Below are 25,817 nucleotides of genomic sequence, written 5' to 3'. Positions count from 1 at the left end.
GAGGTGTATTGTTCCTCTTTACCCTTATATAAAATTTGAACTATAATTCACTTACATGACAGTGTCAGTTATATAAGTGAATCACAGTTCCTGACTTTTATAAGGACAAAGTGGGAGGATTGTACTCTTTCCATATCTCACTGTAAATATGTGAATTGATCATATATATATATATTATGTGAGGTAAAAGTTAGGCAAAAGTGATAAAAATAAATAAATATGGCTATGTAGCTATCATTAGAGGCAGCAAATGCACATCCTCCACATGATGCCTAATTATATCTGATAATTAAAATAAATATGATATTTAAAATAAAAACATCAGCCAGTAGTACGGCAATAATGCAGAGCGAAACGAAACGTAAAATAATATAAAATAAACAAACAGGGAAGGGAAAGTAGTCGATAATCCCCTGTATAATTTAGTCAATTAAGTCATTAAACCCAATTAATAAAACATGATGTAAATTTAAAATAATGCCAATTATACATAATTTAGCGGAACCCCCTCGAAGGTACCATTTCCAAAAGACGTGAAATATCACCAAAAAAAGGGTTAAAGAAACTACCAAAAACTAAAATATCAAAATAATAGACTGACCATCATGCCCCATATCGACAGAGGACCACGAGGCCAATAATGGTCATGGAATCGCTGCATTTCAATTGTCATACAAATCATCGCAAAGGCGGAAATATCGAAGAACCAAACCACACCTCCATTCTCCGATAGATCAACCAATGCAAAGGATTTGCATGGCGGTGGTCCTTATGCAGCGAAAAATAATCTATAGAACAGACAGCACTCTAGATCAGAGCCACACCACTGACATAATGCAAGCTTAACCAGCTTATATAATAGAAAGGAAAGAAATAGATGGCGGCACAGGCGCTGCTTATTTAGCATATCAACCCACTACTACCATTAATTTATATTATGTGAGGTAAAAGTTAGGCAAAAGTGATAAAAATAAATAAATATGGCTATGTAGCTATCATTAGAGGCAGCAAATGCACATCCTCCACATGATGCCTAATTATATCTGATAATTAAAATAAATATGATATTTAAAATAAAAACATCAGCCAGTAGTACGGCAATAATGCAGAGCGAAACGAAACGTAAAATAATATAAAATTTATTTTATAATTTATTTTGCATGACCATAATGCAGAGCGAAACGAAACGTAAAATAATATAAAATTTATTTTATATTATTTTACGTTTCGTTTCGCTCTGCATTATTGCCGTACTACTGGCTAATGTTTTTATTTTAAATATCATATTTATTTTAATTATCAGATATAATTAGGCATCATGTGGAGGATGTGCATTTGCTGCCTCTAATGATAGCTACATAGCCATATTTATTTATTTTTATCACTTTTGCCTAACTTTTACCTCACATAATATAAATTAATGGTAGTAGTGGGTTGATATGCTAAATAAGCAGCGCCTGTGCCGCCATCTATTTCTTTCCTTTCTATTATATAAGCTGGTTAAGCTTGCATTATGTCAGTGGTGTGGCTCTGATCTAGAGTGCTGTCTGTTCTATAGATTATTTTTCGCTGCATAAGGACCACCGCCATGCAAATCCTTTGCATTGGTTGATCTATCGGAGAATGGAGGTGTGGTTTGGTTCTTCGATATTTCCGCCTTTGCGATGATTTGTATGACGATTGAAATGCAGCGATTCCATGACCATTATTGGCCTCGTGGTCCTCTGTCGATATGGGGCATGATGGTCAGTCTATTATTTTGATATTTTAGTTTTTGGTAGTTTCTTTAACCCTTTTTTGGTGATATTTCACGTCTTTTGGAAATGGTACCTTCGAGGGGGTTCCGCTAAATTATGTATAATTGGCATTATTTTAAATTTACATCATGTTTTATTAATTGGGTTTAATGACTTAATTGACTAAATTATACAGGGGATTATCGACTACCTTTTGTCCTACTTTCCCTTCCCTGTTTGTTTATTTTATATTATTTTATGTTTCGTTTCGCTCTGCATTATTGCCGTACTACTGGCTGATGTTTTTATTTTAAATATCATATTTATTTTAATTATCAGAGATATATATATATATATATATATATATATATATATATATATATATATATAAAAGTGAATCAGAGATCCATGGACAAAGGGCTGGGTGCTCCTCTTGCACCTTGTAAAGATGAATATTTTGTTGTGCAAAAGTATTTCTCCAGTATGTCATTGTATAAATGTTTCTCAAATTCACAAAGGGGGATCAAAGGGAGACATGAATAATTACAGATCTGTTAGCTTGAATTCTGTTCCAGGGAAATAATGGTGTCACTGTATAATGAAGTAATGCAGTATCATCTAGACAGTGTTGTTGTATTGCAGTCACAGTATGGATTTGTTAAGGGGAAGATAATGTAGTTAATTTCAATCTTTCTAAAACTCAGTTCTGTCTTACATCTTGCAAGAAGATATAAGATATGTCTTATATGGAGTGGATTATTAATATTGTTAACAGTATGATTAAATTTCTTTTCAGGCCTCTTCCATCCTGTGGGCCTTGCTCCACTTGCCCTTACTACTTTTTTTTTTTTTTTGTTTAAAAGTTTTTTACAGTATCCTGAAAGGACATAGAAATTAATCCACCTAATCTAATAGGAGAAAGTGGACTAAATCGTTGTAATAAAAGTCAGCGAGGCAAACACAATCAAGTTGATGCATATACACCGTCCACTCAAAATATTATGACCATCTACTTAATAGTGGGTTAGTCTTCCTCTTGCTGCCAGTCTTGCTGTTATATGTGGTGAGGCATGGACTGTATAAGGCCTCAGAATGTTACAGAAAGTAACTGTACCATGCACTTGGATATCCATAGTGAAGGATCTAAATGCCGAATCTGTTGATCCACGTAAACCCAGAACTGTTCTATCAGAATTCACATCCAGGGAATTTGGCCACCAAGTTAGCAGCTGAAAGTCAAATTTTGTAGTCACTTTTATGTATGGAAAGCTACTCAGGAACAATACCAGCAGGGTGCATTATTCAGCTGGAGCACACCTGTGTAGACAGTCACCTTTATTCTGCCATAATGGATAGGCAGTTTTTAGCATGCAGATTGTAGTTTAGGGATAAAAGGCTCCAAGAGATTTCCAAAAAAACATCCTCCATACCAAAACACTGCCACCACATGTTTGTTTGTTGGACCAGGACATATGAGTGATTTCCTCCACAGTTGATTCTATACCTTTCATCTACCATTCACATGGCATAGCAGGAAATGTGATTTGTTGAAAAAGGCATTTTTTTCCCAATTGTCAATGGTCCTGTGATGCTGTTCAGATCCAGACTGTAGGCATCATTGATGATGGGTGGCTGTACCTTGACTGGGCACCTTCCTTGAAAGCCCATACAGAGGAGGGTTTGTTGAATTGTTATTTTGGAAACACCATTGGTCACCCAATTTTAAAAGCATACCCTGGTTAAAGGCCATGATCAGCCATTCCACCATTTTTCATTTATCAGTTTACACAAGGCAAGATGGAACAGCCTACATTCACCTAGCCTACTTTTCAAAATCTGTCAGATCACATCCTTTGCCCATGTTGATCAGGTACTTTGTGTGGACCACATGATACAAACGTCCTGTATAACATTTACTGGTTCTCACCATGACATGTATGCCATTAGGCAGGGAGGAACAGCTGATTGCTAGAACATGAGGCTGGTCATAACGTTTTGACTGGGTAGTGCATGTACAGCTGTCATTTAACGTTACATGTGATGAACATGGAAAGGGGCCATAATGTGAAGACTATCAGTGAAGCATGATTATTGGTAAAAGGTAGGGGTTGGGTATTCATCTTTAAAAGTATGTCTAATACAACTTTTTCCAACTTGCTGTTGTGCAAGCATACCAGGAATGGCAGACCAGGGTCAAAACAACTAGCTTTCATAAAACCTTGGTTGCATAACTGATGGTCAGTGAACAGGATGAAAGCGAACTGCAGCAGCTCAGGTGGATCAGAAGGATGGTCATTTTGGGATGACTGTGTTCAGAGTTGTTCTGTGTTGCAGTGGGGGGATTAGTTTAGAGCACCATGCAACAGATATTCAATTTACTCTCCATTGTTATCATAGTAGATGGACTACTTGACATACCTGTTGACTGTATGTCATCTGCATTTCACCTGGTGCCTTGAACACTGTAGATGGACACTGGATGACTGGAATAAGGTATAGTGGTCTGATGAATTGGGTTTCCTCTTGTATCATTGGAAAGGTACCAATGTATAGAAATGATAAGAAGAGATGGATTCCAAATGCATGGTGTCAACATTGCAGTCTGGTATTGAGATATTGATGGCACTCTGTTTCAGGGAATATTTTTGCTGAGATAACCTGGGTCACCTGATAGAATGTAAGGATATGGTGGTGTGGTCAGCATTTGATGGCAGAGCTCTAGCATGGTATCATTGCTGACTGTGCACACATACATTATAAATTTGTAGTGAATTCTAGCATGGTAATGTACTATGCAACTGGACCAGATGTATGCAGGAATCATTTTGCTGAACCCTGACAAAATCATGCAGTGGCCCAATTCCCTCGGTTAAGTCCCCATCAAAAATCTGTGGGGTGAGGTCATTTTCAGTCATGTAGATCTGCCACCCTCCAATGTGAGATGATTGCAAGATGCTCTACAGGTAGCTTGGTGATTCGTATCTCCAGATGTGTTTAAGAACCTTACAACATCTGCAAGATGATGATGGTGCATGCAAGCTGTTCTGCAAGCCCATGGAGGCCCAACAATATTAGGTAGGTGGTTGTATTTTAGTATCACATTATAAAGTTGAGGAAGCAGGTGTTAGTTTAAAAATGAACAAATGAACTCTTTCAGGTTATTTGCAGTGATATTTATTTAAAAATCAAGAACCGCTTTTTATTTTTTATTATTATTTTTTTACTGTCACAATTTTTAATATCAGTTTTTAATATGTCCCTTAAACCATATTAAGGAAATTTTAATATATTAATAAAATGTCAGCGGTCTAGTTCTCAAAATTATGCTTTGATTTTTTACATTTAGCTGCCGAGGTTTTTTAAATCCCAGCATAATTATTCTATCTACCACAGAAACATTATCTTCCAGAATAACATCAGGGGTGTAGTGACTGTGTGAGTACCTCTGTATTTTTATATCTTTCAAGCCAATCTGTTGAAGTGTGCTTACTTAATTCTAAATGTTTGTGTAATGAAGTTAAGGATATGTTTATAATTTGTCCAAAAAAGAATATCTTATTGACTAATCTTTTTCGACACTTGTCATTACACATGTGCAATGAGTTTTAACTGTTATCAATTAAATTTGTGGCAATAATGAGAGATTGTTAATAATGCCACTTATGTTATTCGAGCCATTAATTCATCAAAATTTTGAAAAGATCTGGTCAATATTTCTCAACTTTATAGCATATAATGGGAATGCTTAGATTAAATCACAGCTTGAGGGGGGGGGGGCACACACGCACGCATGCACACACACATTTTAAAAATTAATATACTTATGGTCTTCGATTCTGATAAGAGTGGAATTCATAGAACTTTAGTTGTACAAGTTTGCTTACTAACATAATAAGACCCTTGTCTCACTTGAAAATATATAGCATACTTATACTTTGCTGACACTATATTGCTGAAAGAAACTAGTTACCTGCATGTTTCAAAAAACCTTTTATTGATATGATATTTAATAATGTGTCAGCCAACTTTTGGTTCTTTTAATTGCACGCTTGTATTCTCTTTGGATTTTTAATAACAGGAAGGTGACATTTTCGTTCATTTCTCTATTAACATATTAGTGAATTCAGCTGCTGATTCCTTTGTTCTGGTCTGAAGCTAACATTCCAGTTCATTCCAAAGGTGTTCGGTGGGGTTAAAGTCAGGGCTCTGAGCAGGCCAGTGGAGCTCTTTCATGCTTTATCTTAGAACCAAGGTGCTACAGGCTGTGTGTAGTGTGATGTGATGCGATGCATGTTGCTTCAGTCTAGGAACGGTGGAATTGGCCCAAGTTCACTACATGGCATTCATTGTTCCAAGATTGAAGACTAATGATTCAAGCCTAAAGTATGAGAAACAGCTCCAAGAGATGACAACACCTCTGCTAGACTTCTCAATTAGGATGACACACTTTGATAAATAACATTATCCAAGAATCCACTGGACTCAATAATTGCATCAGATTGGAAAACCTGGAAAAATGTCACTCAATAATGCATCTTTACATTTGATGTAATCACCAAATTATGCACCAAGAAAATAGTTGCTGTGCAATGATGTTGGGTTTTGTGCTTTTCCATAAAATACGGTGCGGTGAAGGTCCCTATGCAAAGCTGTTAGACTAGTATCATTTCATGTGGTCTTCCTGAACTCATGGACGACAGTATTTGATAAGGACCAAACAAGATAGTTTCCACTCTGAGCATTCCATAGTTTCTTTCTATCAATTTCTGTAATCTACCTGAAAGTTTACTGGCTGTAGTAGCCTATGACGTGTCCATTTGGTGATTACATCAACTGTGTAGGGTGTTACAGCCTTGCTGCAATAACACAAACAGATTGATTGCTAATATATCATCCTGTGATGACTTCCTGTTAGAAGTTGCCAAGCTCAGTGCCTTCACTTATCTACTGTATATCATTGATCTGCTTATTGCTAGATAATTCCCTTGGCAGTGATATTATTAAAATGTGGGATGTAGTTAAAACAATTATTATCAAATGTAAAGAGTGCTTTTAATTTTTTTTAATTTTTTTCATTTTTTTGGGTATCATTTGACTTTTATTTAGTGGGCTATTTGTCAGTTCTGATGAGGACAAACACTAAATGGAAAAAGATCAAGATAGTAATTCTAGAAGCTATTTAACATATTTATATTGCAAAACCTACCTAAAACAGAATATGTATGATATGGGAAAAACTGCTTGAAAGAGTAAATTTCCCCTTTTTCTCATAATACAGGTAATTTGAACTGGAACCTATCAAATACAGAAATTATAAAGAAGACGAATTCAAAATTTGTTGTGCATTCATCAGTCTCTGATCATAACAAATGTCCTAAAATTTGCTTTTATTGAAAATTGGAACGTTGTTTTGTTGTACAATGTTTTCTGTGTATTATAAAAGGAGTTCTCATGGTTGACAATTTGTTCCTTGAGAAAACCAGGCAGAATGCATGTTTTGAAAGGAGGGGAGGGGTGTCCATAGGTGTCGGGTCATTTAATTTGCATTGTGTCTAACTTAAAATCAGTTATTATACAGCAGTGAGGTACAAGAAGAATCATCTATTAGAATTACTTTTTAGAATTTGAATCATAGGCTGAAGCATATTATAGTACTCTGCTGTTTGTGTCGTTTGGTTTTCCTGGTGATTGCATAATCCTTTTGCAATCACCAGGAAAAAGTAGAGGCATATGATGCAAGAAAGCAAGCTTATGCAGCATCAGCCAAAAAAAAAAAAACAAAAATCTCCATTTCACCCCTCCATTCATTCCAAATACCTGTCCAGCTCAGCCTTAAATTTATTTAGGTTATCAACTTCCACAACAAAAGATGGAAGTCTGTTCCACCAACCAACTACCCGCTGGCTAAAGGCAAACTTTCGCACATCTATCCTACAACTTGTCTTTTCTCAATTTCAATTTATGCCTCTCAGGTGATTATTCTGAGCAAGAGGAAGAATCCCAACAGCATTGAGCATGCACAACCCATTCAAGGCTTTATACACCTCAATCAGATCACCTCACAGGTGCCTAGTCTCCAGACACTGTAATCTGCAAAACTTAAGCCTTTCTTTGTAAGAGCAACCCTTCGTTCCATTCACTAATCTTGTTGCCATTCTCTGTACTCGTTCCAACAGCTCTACATCCTTCTTAAAGTGAGGCCTCCAGACCTGTACACAGTACTTTATGTGTGGCCTGACCATGTCCTGTCTTTTCTCGTAGGGATGCCCTTTTGTTGATCTCACCAGGCACATTGCCCATGGATCCTTTCAGGAAGTGCTATACATTTTTTTTTTGTTATTATTATTTTTTTTTATACCTGGACACAATATTCCAGATGTGGTCTCGCAATCTACTTATACAGTGGTATTATAATCTCCTTATCTCTGAGTAAATGTTTGATAAATCCTATAGGACACTAGGAGCCCTCCTTACTGCTTGTCTATATTGCTTAGGAAACTTAAATGTCCAAACATATCGTAACGTAACTCACAAATTTCTGCCATCATTTTTAGTTCAGTCCCATCAAGTAATTTATTTTGCAGTTGCTTAAGTGTAAGATCTAGCATTTTGCTGCATTAAAATATAGCTGTCACTTTTCTAGCCATCTTTGAAGTTTGTCTAAGTCATTTGGAAGAAGTACTTGGCAGCAATCATTAACTCCCCTTCCGAGCTTGGCTTCACTGTAAATTTTTATATCACACCCTGTATCCCTTAATCAGTGTCATTTAGGAAAATCAGAGACAGCAGCAGTACTGATCCTTGGCAATCCCACATTTTACATTAGCCTAATCTGAAGAATAACTAGCAATCATAACCCTCTGCCTCCTGTCCTACAGTTATCTTACAATTCATCTAATGGTTTTCCCTGTGATTCCAACATGTTCTCACTTATACAGTAATCTTTCATGAGGGACTGAGTCAGATGCTTTGCTGAAATCTAAGTAAACAATGTTGAGATTATTTCTTACATTCTGCTCACAAGTGACTATAAAAATTGACTATCAAAATTTAACCATGTTGGTTAAACGTGAGTTTCCCTTTACAAAGCCATGCTGTTGATTCCTTCAGAATTCCATTTCTGTCTAAATGATCCTGTAATGCACTCTTAATTGTTTTCTCCATGATTTTCACTAGCACCAAAGTCAGACTGACTGGTCTTTTAACTACCTACTTCACTCTTACAGCCACCTTTATGTATTTGTGAAACACTGGCACATCTCCAATCTAAGGGAATAACTTCTGAGTTGAGTGACAACCTCATGATTAACCTCAATGGTTCAATGCACTTTCTTGCTGCTTCCCTCAGAATTATGGTATATTCCATCAATTCCAGGAGCCTTGCTCACCTTTAGGCTTCAAAGTTTTTCTAATAAATAATCTTCTAAAATTTCAGTATCACTGGTTTCATGCTTTCCTGCTTCATTTGCACAGTTTCTTCTCACCATGAAGGGGCTTTTTTCTCAGGTGTCCTTAACAAAAAAGAGTGATTAGAGTTGAAAAGATGGCAAAAAGTTTGGGAAGGAGGACAATTACAATTAGACGGGAACAGGTATCCTGTGATGGATCCAATATCTCTCTATTACAGAAGATTTAGGAGAAGTCCGGTTGGTCTGCCTCCCTAAAATCCACTCATGCACACCTTCTCGATGGTAAGCCCTGTTACGTCACTTAGGTGGCAATGAACGTGTAGAGTGGTTCTCTTCAAGACACCTGGTCAGCGTGATGAGGAAAAGACCAAACCCTCCAGCATATGACAGCACGACAAAACAAATGGCCCTCAGTCCCCAGCAGCTTTCACTCCCCCTCTTACGGCAGCGAGAGGATCAGAGTGGAAGCAGAGGATGCTAAGGATCTCTGGGTACGACCAGGCTGCCATGCACGGAAACTGAACTTGGCCTGTTATAACGTAAGATCACTCATCGGTGAAGACAGGATATTAGAGCTCGAAAAGGAATTAGAAAATGTGAATTGGAATATCATCGGTTTGGCTGAAACAAGAAGAAGAAATGAATCACTTATAAGTTTATCAAGTGAAAATCTGCTGTACGCCAATGGAAACAGTGAAAGGAGTGAAGGTGGAGTTGGGTTTCTGGTGCATAAAGATTTTAAAAATAACATTTTGGAATTCAAAAGTACATCACCAAGGGTGTCAAGACTAATACTCAAGATTTCTAAGAGGTACAAGCTAAAGGTTATAATGATTTATGCACCAACATCGAGCCATGATGATGAAGAGGTTGAAGAAATGTACACCGAAATTGAGAGTCTTCTAGACTCTCAATTTCGGTGCTAAGGTTGGAAAAAGACAAAACAGCGCAGAAAGGGGAACTATAGGAAATTTTGGAATTGGTGAAAGAAATGAAAGAGGTGAAAGACTTGTGGAATTTGCAGAATCTCAAGGACTGTCAGTAATGAACACTTTTTTCAAGAAAAGGGTGAATAGAAAGTGGACATGGAAGAGTCCAAATGGATTAACAACTAATGAAATCGACTTCATCCTCACTAACGGAAGATATATTGTGAATGATGTTACCGTCCTGAATAAGGTAAATGTTGGAAGTGATCACAGAATGGTAAGATGTACACTTGATATAGATGTAGGAAAGGAAAGAAAAAAACTGACTTGAGTAAATAATACAAAGGTCTTTGAGATAACAGAAGAGGAGAAAAAGCAGTATGTACTGGAACTTAAGAACAGGTTTTAGCTTCTGCAGACTGCTCAGGACCAAGATATTTTTGAGGAATATTACAACTTTCTGAAAGTGATAAAGCCCAAGAAACCTATAGGGAAAAAGAAATTCAAAGAAAAAAAAATTAGTCAAGAAACACTTGTCATTTTGATGACAAGTGTTTGTCATCAAAATGAACTGAAGACGACAAATAAAGAGCAAGAAAAACACTGACAGGGAGAAAATTGAGTATACTGAGTTATGCAAAGCCATTAGAAAGAGACTCAGAGAGGTCATAAGAAGATTTAACACAAGAAAAGTAGAACAAGCATTAAGGGAAAACAAAGGATTTAAATCAGCAGCCATGAGCAGTAATACAGAAAGACAAATGATACTGAAACTGAAGAATAGCAATGGTGTACTTATAAACAGCAGAGAGGGCATAATTCAAATAGCAGAAGACTACTATAGAGAATTATACAAGGAGCGAGGGAGTGATGCCAGCAGTGAGGAAGATGGATTGCAAAGTAGCAACACATACAACATACCCGATATTCTTCCTGATGAGGTAGAACATGCATTGAAGAAAATGAAGAATCAGAAAGCCCCAGGGGAAGATGAAGTTACTGTAGAGTTGTTAAAATTGGGAGGAAGAGACATAACACAAAAACTGGCAAGGCTCTTCACAAAGTGCATTCGAAAAGGTAGGACATCTAAGCAGTGGAATAATGCAGTCATAGTTTTGCTGCATAAGAAAGGAGATAAATCAGAAATTGGAAATTATAGACCAATTAGCTTGTTATCCCACATCTACAAGTTGTTCACAAGGGTTATTACTAATAGATTAGAAAGAATACTTGATGAGAATAAACCGAAAGAGCAAGCTGGCTTTAGGACAGGATTCTCAACTATGGATCACCTTCACGTAATATCACAGCTAATGGAGAAAGCAAATGAATATAAAATTTGCCTGGCATTTTTGTGGATTATGAAAATGCATTTGACTCCATACAGCTAAGGCAATGTTTCGGGCACTAGAAAGACAAGGCATAGATACCCCACATATTATGATTTCGAAGAAAATATATGAGAGTGCTACCTCCTTTATTACACTAGACAAAGACAGTAGAATATTTAAAATCGAGAAAGGAGTTCGACAAGGAGACACAATATCTCCAAAGCTGTGTACTGCTGCCTTTGAGGAAGCTTTCAGAAGATTAGACTGGTCGCAAAAAGGAGTCAATGTGAAAGGAGAGTACCGAAACCATTTACGATTTGCAGATGACATTATGGTCATAAGCCACGATTCCAAAGAATTAGAGGAAAATCTTAATCAGTTATGCACAGTTAATAAGGATTTTGGACTGAAGATGAATATGGCTAAAACAAAAGTAATGATGAACAAGTATGCCACAGAAAGGGAAATAATGATTGTAGGAGCAGTAATTGAAAAGCTGGAGTCATATACTTATCTGGGACAAGTTATTAGCTGTAATAATGATAAATGGCTGGAAGTCAAGAGAAGAATAAATTTTGAATGGATAGCATTCAGGAAATATAGTCACATACTGAAGAGCAATATCCCAGTTTGTCTGAAATGTAAAATAATGAACCAATGTATACTCCCCACCATGACTTATGGAAGTGAAACTTGAGCACTCACCAAAAGAATGGAAGAGAAGCTGAGAACTACACAGCGAAGAATGGAATGAATTATATTGGGAATCAGACTGTTAGATAAGAAGAGAAAAAAATTAGGCAGCAAACTCAAGTAAAGGACATTCTTATCAAAACTAAAGAACTAAAATGGTCTTGGGCAGGACACATAGCTCGAAGACATGATGACATATGGACTAAAAAAATAACAGAATGGTACCCAAGAGGAGCTAGAAGAAATCCTGGAAGACAAAGGCAGAGATGGATAGATGAAATTCATGAGTTTGTGGGTAGTAAATGGATGGCCAGTGCTCAAAACAGAAGGAACTGGAAAGTTGCTTGAGAGGCCTTCATCCTGCAGTGGATTGAAAATGGCTGATGATGATGATGATTACAATTATGTTTATAATAATTCTATTAAAACTTATTGTAATCTCTATTATAATTATATTTTTAATAATAATTGAAATAAAACCGAAAATAACTTTGAATGTATGCCTTTTTAATCACTCTATACAATAGCAGACAATCTTAAAATAAATTTTGATTTTTGAAGTATATTGAAAATATGGCTAGTTCACCTAAAATGGTACACAAACTAAGATCAGCTGATCATTTTGGTTGAAATGACACATCATCATGGTGAGACTCCTGAAAATCTCCTCTTTTGAGGAACACTACTCAGGTAATGCCACTTTAAATAAAATACATGCCTCTTTAAATACATCCAGAGGGATAATTGCAGAATGGACATGTTACGTGTAATGTTATAGTGGAAGAAATTGCCTAAAAACTAGTGAATTAGAATGTAATGTCTCATACAGACTAAAAGAATAGTTAGTAAAAAAAAAAAAAAAAAAAAGTTGTGTACTTACACCTACCTGTATCACTATTCTCACTTTTAATATGCCATACTTACCATTAATAGTTAAGGCTGGATATTTGACTCATTTGGTACACCCCTACATTCCTAATGTAGTCAAGGTATTTCTAATGTCAAAAATGTGGATATTCACAAACAGCCTGCGGAGGAGCCACATAGGATCTCTGGTCTAAAGAACCCACTTATACAGGTTGCCCCATGAAACATTAAAATGTCACAACCGTGAGGGCAACCACTCTGCCTCTTCAAAAGAATGTGAACAATGGAAAAGGGAAAAGAAAATTCAGAAGTACAAAGTTGAGCATAATGTATCATATCAGGAAGCAAAAGAGCAATTTCCCACTACTAGTGGAACATCTATTCATGCCTCACTAATCCAGTGGAAATGCACAATAGCAGTACAAAGATATTGCTGTTTCACCAGGTACAATCTTTTTCTGATTGTGCAAGATTGCTCCATTCACCATCAAAATAGCAAATTACTACCGAAACTTCCATGCATTTGCTAATACCCTGATAACAGTTCCTCCAACAGCAGTTCCACTTCGTAATCAGTGGATCAAGTAAAGAGTAATAAAACATTTGACAAGAAGAAACACACTGCTCATATATGGAGATTGACAACAAGGAAGATTGTTGCTCCATTCTTGAGATACACACAAAGATGATATGGACACAGGCACGTGTTCCCCCTCCCAAAAAAAAGACTATTACAAACTTCTTGGAAACAAAGAGAAAACATCAAATCTTAATTCAGTAGAATTGTCATGACAACCTATATGATGTATCTGATTTTCTGGTACAATATAATTCTGTAGGTTTGTGTTTACATGAAACTAATCTTAAGCTTCAAATCTGAGGTTGAAACAATTTCTGAGAGTGCACCATGTCAAATTCTCCTTATAGATTGTGACAATTTATTATTATTTATTGACAGTGGGATAAAAATGACATCCCGAGCATAAACATCAACCAGTTACATGTAGCTCACCATTTCACCCAGTCCCACAGTTTTATAAAAGTATATATTAATAGCTCAGAAACGGAGAGTAAAGTTGGAACAGCTCTGACCCTTGCCGGTAATTACATTTCCCAGCAACTCCCATTGGAATGGCATATATGCTTTAGAATTGTATGCCACATTTCTAGCCTTGAAGCATTAATGAACTTTTACTTTCTAACAAACTGTTATGTACATTCATTTATATGGATATAAATTCATTATATTAAGCACTGTCCTTGCTCTTCAATGTGCACACCCTTCCACTCGCCCTCTGTTGCAGAAAGTCTGAATCATATTAATCCAGTTTCAAAATTATTATCAACTAATCAGATTCTGCTGGAAAACTAGTCATTGAAGGAATACCAGGAAATGAGTGTGCCAAATATAATTCCGAAAATGCTGTCAACTGGATATTTCCTCTCTTTAAAATTAGTATTAGTAATGGCTGAATGGTGCAAGAAAGCCTATGGCTTATGCTGCACCAGCCAAAAAAAAAAAAAAAAACCGAATAAGGCAATAATAAAAAAAAAAATAATAATTAATAAAAAAAAAAGGAAATTAAACCTATCATTCTATGCGCTTCCCTGACCCGAAGGTACTATCCAGATGACCTTTGAATTTCCCCAAACTGTCAGCCTCTACCACCCATGTAGGCAACTTATTCCAGTAATTTATAACTTGCTGGCTAAAATAAAACTTTCTGCAGTCCAATCTAAACATTTCCCCCCGTAACTTGAATTTATGTCCCCTAGTTCTAGCATCATTTATAATCTTGAAAATTTCGTCCTCATTCATTTTACTGATGCCTCTCAGAGCCTTAAACACCTCAATCAAATCTCCTCTAAGGTGCCTAGTTTCCAAACTCTGCAACCTACATATTCGAAGTCTTTCTTCATAAGGACGCCCTTTTACTGATCTTACCAGGCGAGTTACCTGTCTTTGCACCCTTTCAAGAAGCTCGATGTCTTTCTTTAGGTGCGGTCTCCATACTTGAACACAGTATTCCAAGTGTGGTCTAACAAAGCCTTATATAATGGGATTATCACGTCCCTATCTCTAATTGCAAAAGTTCAATAGATCATCGATAGGACACCATGGGCTTTCTTTGCAACCTGTTTACAATGCTCAGCGAATTTCATGTCGAATTTCAAGTCCCTTTCCTCCAGTACTGGCTTTAGTTGAACTCCGCCAAGTGAATAAGTTATTTTGGGATTACTGTTTCCCAGGTGTAATGCCTTACACTTTGTTGGATTAAAGCGTAGCTGCCATTTTTCTGACCATTCCTGAAGCCTATCTAGGTCTCTCTGAAGAAGCCCAGCTGGACAGTGATCATTAACTACTCTACCAATTTTAACATCATCTGCAAATTTAGACATCACGCCCTCTATCCCTTCATCGATGTTGTTGTTTATGAAAATTAAAAACGAGAGTGGTCCTAATATTGATCCTTGGGGGAACCCCACTTCTTACATCAACCCAATCTGAGGAATAGCCATTTATCACAACCCTCTGCCTCCTTACCTGAAGCCATCCTGCTATCCATCTAAGAATTTTTTCAGTGATTCCAACATGTTCAAGCTTGTAAAGCAACCGCTCATGTGGGACTGAGTCAAAAGCTTTGCTGAAATCTAAATAAACAGTGTCGAAATTATTCCCTAAATCCAGCTCGTGAGTCACCCTTTCAAAATAGCGAACCAGCTTTGTTAAACATGATTTTCCCTTTACAAAACCATGCTGAGTATCCTTGAGAATTTCAATTTGATCCAAATGAACCTGAATTCCACCCTTGATCATTGCCTCCATGATATTCCCTACCACTGAAGTCAGACTGACAGGTCGATAATTTCCCACTTCACTCTTAAAGCCACCCTTATGTATGGGAGATACATTGGCACTTTTTCAATCCAAGGAAATCTCCCCAGAGTCTAGTGATGCTCGCATAATTAGCTTCGATAGTTCAATGCACTCATTTGCTGCCTCCCTTAAGATTATAGGGTATATTCCATCAATTCTAGGACCCTTACTGGCCTGTAGACTCAAGTTTTTTTTCATTAAATAATCTTGCAAAATTTCAATATCATTAATTATATATTTTTCAACTTCGCTCCCTCAATTTCCCATTGCCACAAAAGGTTTTTCATTTGTAAATATTGATGCAAAATAACTGTTGAGTTCATCTGCAACGGCAGCTGGTGTATTTAATAATATCGCCTTTCCCTTACGTAAAGGTCCGATCTGGTTTGTCCTGCTCTTCTTGGCATTTATATATGTGAAGAATTCCTTATCCCCCCCCTCTTTGCTCTACTAGTGATTTCTCATAAACTGCCTTTGAGAGCCACAGAACCTTTTCTCTGGCTCTATTACAGATCATCTTGTAGCTGTTATAGGCTTCAGTACTTTTTATTGCTCTGTAACCTTTCCATGCCACCTTTTTCTGCTCAAATAATGTGGCAACTTCACTATTCATCCAATTCATCCAACACATGGAACCCTTCTTGTGGAATATTTTTTTAATGGTAAATACACATTCAAGGCATCTGTGATTAATGTTTTAAAAGCATACCACAGTTCAAATGTATTCATTCTCTGCGTGATATCTACCCAGTTAAGAGGCCATGTAGTACCTTAAGACATCGTAATTTCCTTTTCTGAAATTAAAACCCATTCCTTTGCCTTTTACTACTGCTACCTCTCTCATCATCATCCACTGTAGAACTCCGTGATCACTCCCTGCTACTGGTTCCTCTACTGTCAGCCCTGTTATGTCATCTGATTCATGGGTGATGATGAGGTCTAGGATATTCTTTTCTCTAGTACTTTCCCTGACATGTTGATACAAATAACAGTCATATAGTTGATTTAAAAATTTTGTTCCCCATGTAGAGTTTCCTTCCCATTTACTCCAATCAATTAGAGGCAAATTCGCTTACTTGCCCATTCCATTTGCATGTAGAGGCTTTCGTCATAATCTTCACAATCACCCGGTCTGTAGATTACTCCTACTCGCATTATACCTTTGTTCCCAACTATCTCACACCGTATAGATTCTATACTAGCATGTGAAACGTCTGAATCTTGGAAAGCTATTGTCGCACTCAGGCTGCTTCTGATAAGAAGCATTACCCCACCACCCCTTCTATATACCCTATCCTTCCTAAATACATTATACAAGCCGTACTGAAACTCATCATCCCCAATTTCTGGGTGGCATCACGTCTCCGTAAGCCCTATTATGTCCACGTTACTTGTTTTAACCAGCAGTTCGAATTCGCTCATTTTATTGACGACACTTCTAACATTACTATATAAACAATTAAGACTTACTGTTCTTGTATATTTAACAACCCTAACACAACCCTTGAAGTTTTTTAGGCTCTCTTCCCTGGCATTAGCTCACTTGAAACGTTTCTGCCCCCAGATCATCTAGATATGTCCAGTTGGGGTAACAGATAAGAACTCTTGAGGTATGTGCAAGAGTTACTTTGACCAATATTATCAGATAAATGTGTGTCAGTATTACCCACATCCCCCCCCCAACTAGCAGTTTCCCTGAACCTTTAAGGTATCCTCAATAATACTGGCAAAAACTTTTGCACCACCTTTGTTTAAGTGTATCCCGTCTCTACAAAACAAATTCCTTCTACCTACAAGCGTGGGCCATGCTGATAGAAATTTACCCCCTAAAGCCTTGCAGAGTCCTTCAAGTCTTAAGTTAATCCACAAGGCTTTTAACACATAATCCCCCCTATCGTGTCTGGGCAGAATTGCAGACACATAGACATTGTGGCCTAGCTCGTGGCATTTCCTCAGCATGGTCCTGTATTTTTCCAACAAATCGTCTGATCGTGTACATTTAATGTCATTAGTCCCCACATGAATAATAATATTCTCTTTACCCCCCCTTAAAATCTGACAATCTGTTGGTGACATCATTAATAGTTGCTCTTGGCAGACATACCCTGGGTCTACTCCACCTATCCTTATTGCAAAAAATATTCCCCATTTCCCTGACAATGGAGTCTCCTAATAAAACAATGTCCTTTTTAACCAGAGTAGTTTGCACTTGGTTTTTCTGTTTTGAGGCCAAATTTCCATACACTGATTATAAATCTTACATTAAATTGGCTATGTATAAGTATAGTGCGAAAGCATCAATAATTAAATTGGCATATAAAAAACAATGGCCATTACTCTGGGAAGCATAGACATTTGACAAACTGTTTCAATTAAAACAAAAACTCAAACAGTGGAATGGAAAAGATAAAATAGAAATCAGGAAGTCACCCTTGCTGGAATGTATATTTGACATATCTTACAACTACCTTCTCACAGAACGTGATCCTCCACAGTGCCAAAATTGTCAAAGCCAACTCGCAGTTCATTTAATAATAGATTACCCAGTCTATCAAAAAGTGCAAGGCTTGATCTTTACCCCTCTCTCTCTCTCAAAACTTCATGACTTCTTAATGTTCCCACATGTACCAGGAGACAGACAGGACATTGCAGAGCATTTTACCTTTTTAAAAGCAATTAAGAAATATGTTATTTGATGCTCTTTATTCCATAAGTAACAAATATACAGGGTGTCTCATAAGTCGAGCATTATAGGGTTAATGTATATTTTTACAGACCGTGATGTATCAGAGCGATGAAGAACAGATACAAATAATTCTCGTAGGAAATGAAAGTCAAAGAGAAGCCCCTGTTGAATTTAAAAGACTGCATCCAGACTGTGAGCCAATAACACAGTCGTGTTAGCAGACTTGCTGGAAAGTTTAAAGAAACAGGATCCATACAAGATAAACCACGCAGTGGACCTTCAAGTAGATCAATTGATGATGATATGGCAACTGCTATCCTTGCTAATTTTAACAGAAGTTCCAAAAAGTCTCCCAACGTTTGTCCACCAAAATAAGAGTGTCAAAAAAGTAGCATCCATTGCATTCTTAAGACTCACAAATGGCATCCATATAAACTTCAGCTTGTATTAAGCAAAGGTGATCCTACCAATGGATGGAATTTTGTGATTGGGCTTTGCAACAATCTGCTTGGAATGCCAATTTTCTATCCACCTACTTTTTTGTTTTATGCTGGACTTTGAGACACTCTGTACTTTATAAAGTCTGATATTCTGTGTGTAATGACCATAGTTGCTGATGTGCCAATAAACCTGCAATAAAAAATTTAAAAACACAGCTGATGTCATTGATCTTTTTCCCACTAATAAACTTTAAAGTACACAATATTAATTATCCTTTTACTACTTCAGATCCCAACTTGATTGCAGTCTTGCCTCCAGTGATGCCCTCTCCTGGTCCATTCAGAAAATCTGTTTGGCTTTAATGCAAAATAGTATGAATTGTGTGATAGCTATACCACTTTTTCTTGGCTGGAATACTGTTTTAAATATCCTAATTGTAATATTTGCTCAGATTGTTTCTTTGAAGTTATTCTCATAGGGGTGAAATGCTTTATTCCTTATTCCACTCTAAACTCATTTCCTTTATCTGAATCATGATTTTCCAAAATTTATGCTAAGACTCTTCAGGTAAGGATATTGTATATTGCAATTGGCTCATATCTGAAACCTCTAGCTTCATATTCTGCCTATAGTAATGCTTGCAGAAGTTGTAAAAAAGTTTAGACAAGGTCGCATCATATCTGGGGATAAAAAAATCTATATAACCTAGCTGATGTTGCAGATGAATTAAACATACTTTGCATTGATATTTACTATATAATATTGGTGTAGATACTCCATTGATATTTACAGAAGAATATTGAGATGGAACATGCCAGCAAAGCTAGGAAACATGAAATTAGTGATACTGAAATTTCAGAAGGTTTAGAAAAATTTAGTCTATATGACTAAAAGTTTTTTGACCAGGAGTTTTATATAGTCATATAGACTACTTAGTCTATATGACTATATAAGACTCCTGGGGTTCATGGTATATGCCCAGTAATTTTGGGGGAGGTGGCAAGAGAATGCATTGGACCATTAAGGTTAATTATGAGGGCATCACTAGACTTAGGAGAGAGTGTTTCTTGAATTGGAGAAGTGCCATTATATTGCCAATTTGGTTCTAAGAGTAAAGAGGGTAACTACGATTTTTTACTCTAAGGTAGTCACTACTTCAGCAGTAGAGAAAATCAGTGTCAATGATAGTACAGTACAGGGACGTTTAGATAGAAATGGAATTCCGAAGGATACACAGCATGGTTTCATTAAGTGAAAATCATGTTTAATGTGATTAGCAATTTTGACACAATTTTTCTTGAACTGAGTGTAGAAAATAATTTTGACATTGCTTACTTGGATTTTAGCAAAGAATTTGACTCCACTCTGCACAAGAGGTTGCTGCATAAGCTGGAACACGTTAGAATCACAGGAACAGTCCTCAAATGGATTGCGGATGGGTGTAGGATAGGGGTGTATTCAGTGGGGGGGCAAAGGGATATACCCTCCCTTAACCAAAAATTTGAAATTAAAGAAAAAGAATGCAGTGTCTGGAGAGTAGGCACCTGCGAGGTGATCTGATTGAGGTGTATAAGGCCTCATTGGGAGATCAAAATTGAGAGTAGGAGTGTGCTATAGGCCTAATCACTCTGATGAGTATAATAAGATACTGTACAGGGAAATAAAGCGGCTAAATATGGTAAAAAAACTTCTCATTCAGCAGAGCTGGAAAACTTGTAACACGTGGATTGGATACCCTTACCGATACTAAGTAATAACCTACAAAATCTCTATCTAAGTTAAACTTTAAACTAAGTATTGTAACTAGGAATATAAGCTACTCTAGAAAATAAGTTAATATGCCAATTTAAGCTAATAAAACAGAAAAAACTTCTCTATTTCCAGGAGCAATAAAAACTTTGCCTCCACGAGGCTACTCTCCTATGCAGCCTAACCATGTGAGATAATCACCTCATCTCTGCTAGCAAAGTTAGTATTAGGAGTGGCAAATGATGCAAGAAACCAAACTTATAGAGCATAATCCAAAAAATAAATAAAAACAACCTACCTCACCTGTTCATCCTCTACAAGAATTTGTCTAGTTCTTTTCCTTGAATTTATTCAAACTGCCCACTTCCACAATGACACGTGGAACTTTGTTCCAGCAATCAACCACCTGCTGGCTGAAGGCAAACTTCTGCATATCCACCCAGTAACATCCTCAATTTGAATTTATGCTCCCCCCCCCTGTGTGTAGTCTCAGCAAAGAGCAAGAATGCCACTAACCTTAAGTTTATTTAATCCATTCAAGTCCTTAAACACCTCAATCACATCTCCTTGCAGGTGCCTAGTTTCTAGACTACAATTTGAAGAATTGAAGCCTTTTGTAAGAGCAACATTTTGTTGCATTTTTCAATCTCATTGTCCTTCTCAGCACCTATTCCAGCAGATCTACATCCTTCCTAAAGTGTGGCCTGCAGACCTGTATTACCAGGTGGTAGATGACTCATCAACCGGTGCAATACGCCACTTTGCTTATTGGAGGCTTGAAGTGGCGAAACCCATGTTTAGTCTCTAGAGCAAAGTTTCCGGCATCCCCCATACTTCTCCTTCAACCTATGCACGGTACTAAGTACTATAGGTTTTGATACCTTTTGTGTTTGGGAATTTCATAAAAAAAAAAAAAAAAAAAAAAATACAGTACTTAAGATGCAGCCTCACCATGGCCTTTTACAACAAAATAATTGCCTTTTTATCCCTGCTAACAAAGTTCTTGTATATCATTGACAAAACCCCATGAGCTATCCTGGCTGCTTTTCTGCACTGCTCAGAGAACTTTGTATCTGACTGCACAATTACACCCCAGGTCTTTTTCATTTTCTACTACTCTGAGTTAGTTTTTCACAGTTAGTTTTTAATCTGGCATTACTGCTACCCATATATAGTAACTTGGATTTTTCAATGTTATACTTCAACTGTGATTTCTCAGTCCATCTGCCTAATTTTTCTAGATCTTTGTGCACTAGCTTACCCTGATTACTGTTATTAACCACCCTGCCAATCTTTATATCATATACAAACTTGGACATTAAGCCTGTATACCTTCATCAGTATAATTAATAAATAAAAAAATAAATTTTCTGTTTATACTCCGGGACAACCAAACGGTCAGAGGAGTTTACAAGATACACAGAATACAAGAAACAGAACCGTATTCAGCAGTCACGGGCTTGAACCCCGGTCACTCAAGGCACGTGTACGTATGCACCCGCGCGCCTGACCACTAGGCTACGGCGGCCTAAATATGGAAATATGGAAAACAACACTCAGCCCAGCACTGTATTCTGAGGAATGCCACTAATGATATTAGTCCAAGAAGAGCAGTGTACGTTAATAACCACTATCTTCTCCCACTCAATCATCCCTTTATACAGAGCAGTAACTTGCCCTTAATGCTACTGTTCTAATTTGTGCAGTAGCTTTTTTTTTTTTTTTTTTGTGCAACAGTATCAAAAGCTTTCCTGAAATCCAAGTATATGATATCAAAGATAATTTTTGCATCTAATTCCTTTGTTACTGCATCATAATATCCAATGAGATTTGTCAGACAAGATTGCCCCTTCACAAATCCTTGCTGTGACTGCTGTATAATTGCATTTCTGTTTAGATAGGAAGTGCTTGTAATTAACCTATTTTTCAAACTAGTCCAAATGTGTCAACTAGTCAGCAGCCATTCACAGTTCAACTACAAATTCACTGAACTAACTTTTACTTATATATCCCTTATAATCCTTTTCTTTGTAACTACCTACCTTTCTATGTTTTTTCCAAAAATTGCAAACTTGAGAATCAAGTCCAAAGTCAAGTATCTATTTAACCTTTGTCTTATGCATAGTACTAGATATAAAAAAAATTCTGAGTTACCATGGGAGAGAGAGAGAGAGAGTCTGAAGTAGAAGGGAATCACCAAGAAAGAGAAGAATGATTATATTTTGCTCAGGACCCTGGGTGTACTAAGCCAAAGCCTCCGTAGCCAGGTGGGAAGGAGCAGCAGTGCATAGCACACGCTTCTTGATTAGACCGGGGTTCGAGCCCGTCACCATCAAATACAAAGGATGCGGAAAGGTCAGGGAATGACCACCACATATTCCCGGAGCAATATGGCCTTAGTTACTAATGCTCCTAAAAATCAAACAACAAACAAACAACAAGCCAAAACCCCTGGGGTTTTTTATTTTTATTATATAATTAATAATATATGTATTTTTTTGTTTTAGAGAGAATCATTGAAAGGAGTGGGGGAAATGGCTTTGTAGTATAGCCGTATTCTGATAAGATTGCAATTTTAGCACTTTATTATTATTTTTTTTAATCAAAACTAGGGAGCTTCACCCCTTGCTCACTGCGCTTGCTTCTTTTGATAAAATAAAATACTTACAGAAGCTTTTTACTCTGCGTGTGTCTCTTCCTCAGCTATGAATACATAAATACGTTACTATATCTATATAATATCTGTGTAGATACACCATAGACAACTCTTAAAGAGAAACTATGATTGTAGTGTGAAAGGCATTTCATTTGTATCTCATATTGTGCTCATCCTTCATAATGAGTTACCATGTATTGCACTACCTCGAATAAGTAATGCTTCACTAATAGAGAAGACTGTCACTTATTCTTGGTGGGCACCACCACCCAGATGGCACCATTTTAAAGCTATTTGGCTTTTCATTGGTGGGTACCTTTCACACTACGGTCGTAGTTTTTCTTTAAGAGTTGTCTACGGTGTATCTACACTGATATTATATAGATATAGAATCTTTAAACTCTTAAAATGTTATGTCTTGTTGCATTTAGTTTATTTAAATAAATATGTTACATATGGAAATCAAGAATGGTACTGTGTGGTCGTGTTAAATAAACATAGCAAGTGACCACACTTAAACAGAAGTTTGTTTTACCACAGTAAAACAAGTTTCTGTTACATATTTTTGTATTTGTTACGTATTACCACGTAAGCTGCATCTCTCTTCTCCCATTGGCTGAATAAATATCATTAGGAGGAAAATTATTTTAATGCATAGAAAGATGTGAAAATTATTGTTGTATATCTTAGGATATTGATGTTAGGCTCTGTTATGTGTCAAATTCAGTGATTTTGCAATTGTAGTATATTTACAAGTATGTGTAGTATACAAAACTAGTTTCTGATAGATATAACATACAATTTTCATTCTCTTTTCTTTTTTCTCTCCCCTTCTTTTTTGCAGTGGATTAAGAGATTATGTTCAGCAGCTTTCATTTATTAAGATTTTAGGCCACTTAAAATACACAAATGTTAGAATGGAAGTACTTAGGATTACGCAGCATCCGGAAGATGGGACAGTTCGTGTTCGTTGGCGTATTGCTGGAAGTCCTGGATTCAGGGTGATATTTTATTTCTGGAAATTTCAGCCTGAAGATTGGAGGAAAATGGCTAAAGAAATAGAGTATGTCTCAAAAAAAAATTTACATAATGGATATATAAGACATCAATAAATATTTTAAAAATATATAAAATAAGTGGAATATTTAGTAGTAGTAGTAATGGCAAATGATGCAAGAAATTAAGCTTATATAGTTATCAGCCACAAAAAAACCATACAGTTCAGCCATCTGTACCCTCCAAAAATTTGTCTAGTTCTCCCTTGAATTTATTCAACCCATCCACTTCCACAACAGATGGAAGTCTGTTCCAACAATTGCCCACCTGCTGGCTGAAGAAGACACTTCCATACATTATTCCTGTAACCATTCTTCCGCAACTTAAATTTATGCGACTCAACTCATGTATGTAGTCTCAGCAAGAGGAAGAATTTCATTCACATTCAGCTTACTTAATCTATTCAAAACCTTAAACACCTCATTCAGATTTCCCCTGAGGTGCATATTCTCCAGATGCTGCAGTTTGCAGAACTGAAGCTCTTTCTAGGTAAGAGCACCCTTTTGTTCATATCACCAATCTGGTTGCCCTTCTCTGCACATGTTCTAGCACATCTACATCCTTCTTGAAGTGAGGCCTCCAGTCGGCATATAATACTCAAGATGTGGCCTAACCAGTCTTATACAAAGGGATAATCACCTTCTTATTCCTGCTTGCAAAGTTTCTGTATTTTATTGACAAAACCCCATGAGCTATCCTGGCAGCATGTCTGCACTGCTCAGAGATTGTCTGACTGCACAATTACCCGAGGTCTTTTTTGTTCTCTACTACCCTGAGTGTAGTACCACATAGTTGACAAGTTATTCTGAGTTTAATGCTATCCATATGCAGTACCTTGTATTTGTCAGTGTTAATCTTCAACTGCCATTTCTCAGCCCATCAACCCAGTTTTCATAGATCTTGTAGTGGCTCACCCTGATGACTGTCGTTAACCACTCTGCCAACCTTTGTATCATCTGCAAACTTAGACATTAAGCCTGATATACTTTCATCAGTATCATTGATAAATATTGAAAACAACAATAGATCCAACACTGAACCCTGGGAAACTCCACTAATAACATTAGTCCATAAAGAGCAGTGCCCATTGATAACCACTCTGTCTTCCACTTAACCATCCTTTTATCCATAGCAGTAACTTGCCCTCAATGTACAGCAGTTTTTTTGTGCAACAGTATCAAAAGCTTTCCTGAAATTCAAGTATATGATGTCAAAATTAATTTTATTATGCATCCAGTTCCTGCATTGTAGTAACCTAGTTCCTTGGTCACTGCATCATAGTTACCTAGTTCCTTGGTCACTGCATCATAGTAACCTATCGGATTGGTTAAACAAGACCACCCTTTAACAGATCCATTCTGTGATTGCAGTATAATTGCATGCCTG

The 25,817-nt window shown here is 36.9% G+C and overlaps 1 protein-coding gene across 1 annotated transcript in view; it reads left to right on the top strand.

Annotated features, from left to right (window-relative positions):
• LOC150089458 (uncharacterized) overlaps positions 1-25,817 on the top strand; it is a 48,564-nt gene that overhangs the window by 10,326 nt on the left and 12,421 nt on the right. The window contains exons 3-4 of the mRNA XM_090368607.1: positions 5,083-5,171; positions 24,220-24,438. Coding sequence (XP_090224733.1) covers positions 5,083-5,171; positions 24,220-24,438 — 308 coding nt within the window. The remainder of the gene's footprint in view (positions 1-5,082; positions 5,172-24,219; positions 24,439-25,817) is intronic.

Source organism: Mastigoproctus giganteus, chromosome 2 (assembly GCF_048544385.1).
Source record: "Mastigoproctus giganteus isolate SK-2022 chromosome 2, ASM4854438v1, whole genome shotgun sequence".
NCBI lineage: Eukaryota > Metazoa > Arthropoda > Arachnida > Uropygi > Thelyphonidae > Mastigoproctus > Mastigoproctus giganteus.
The sequence above is the reverse complement of the archived record's forward strand: the minus strand, read 5'-3'. Positions and strand labels throughout refer to the sequence as shown.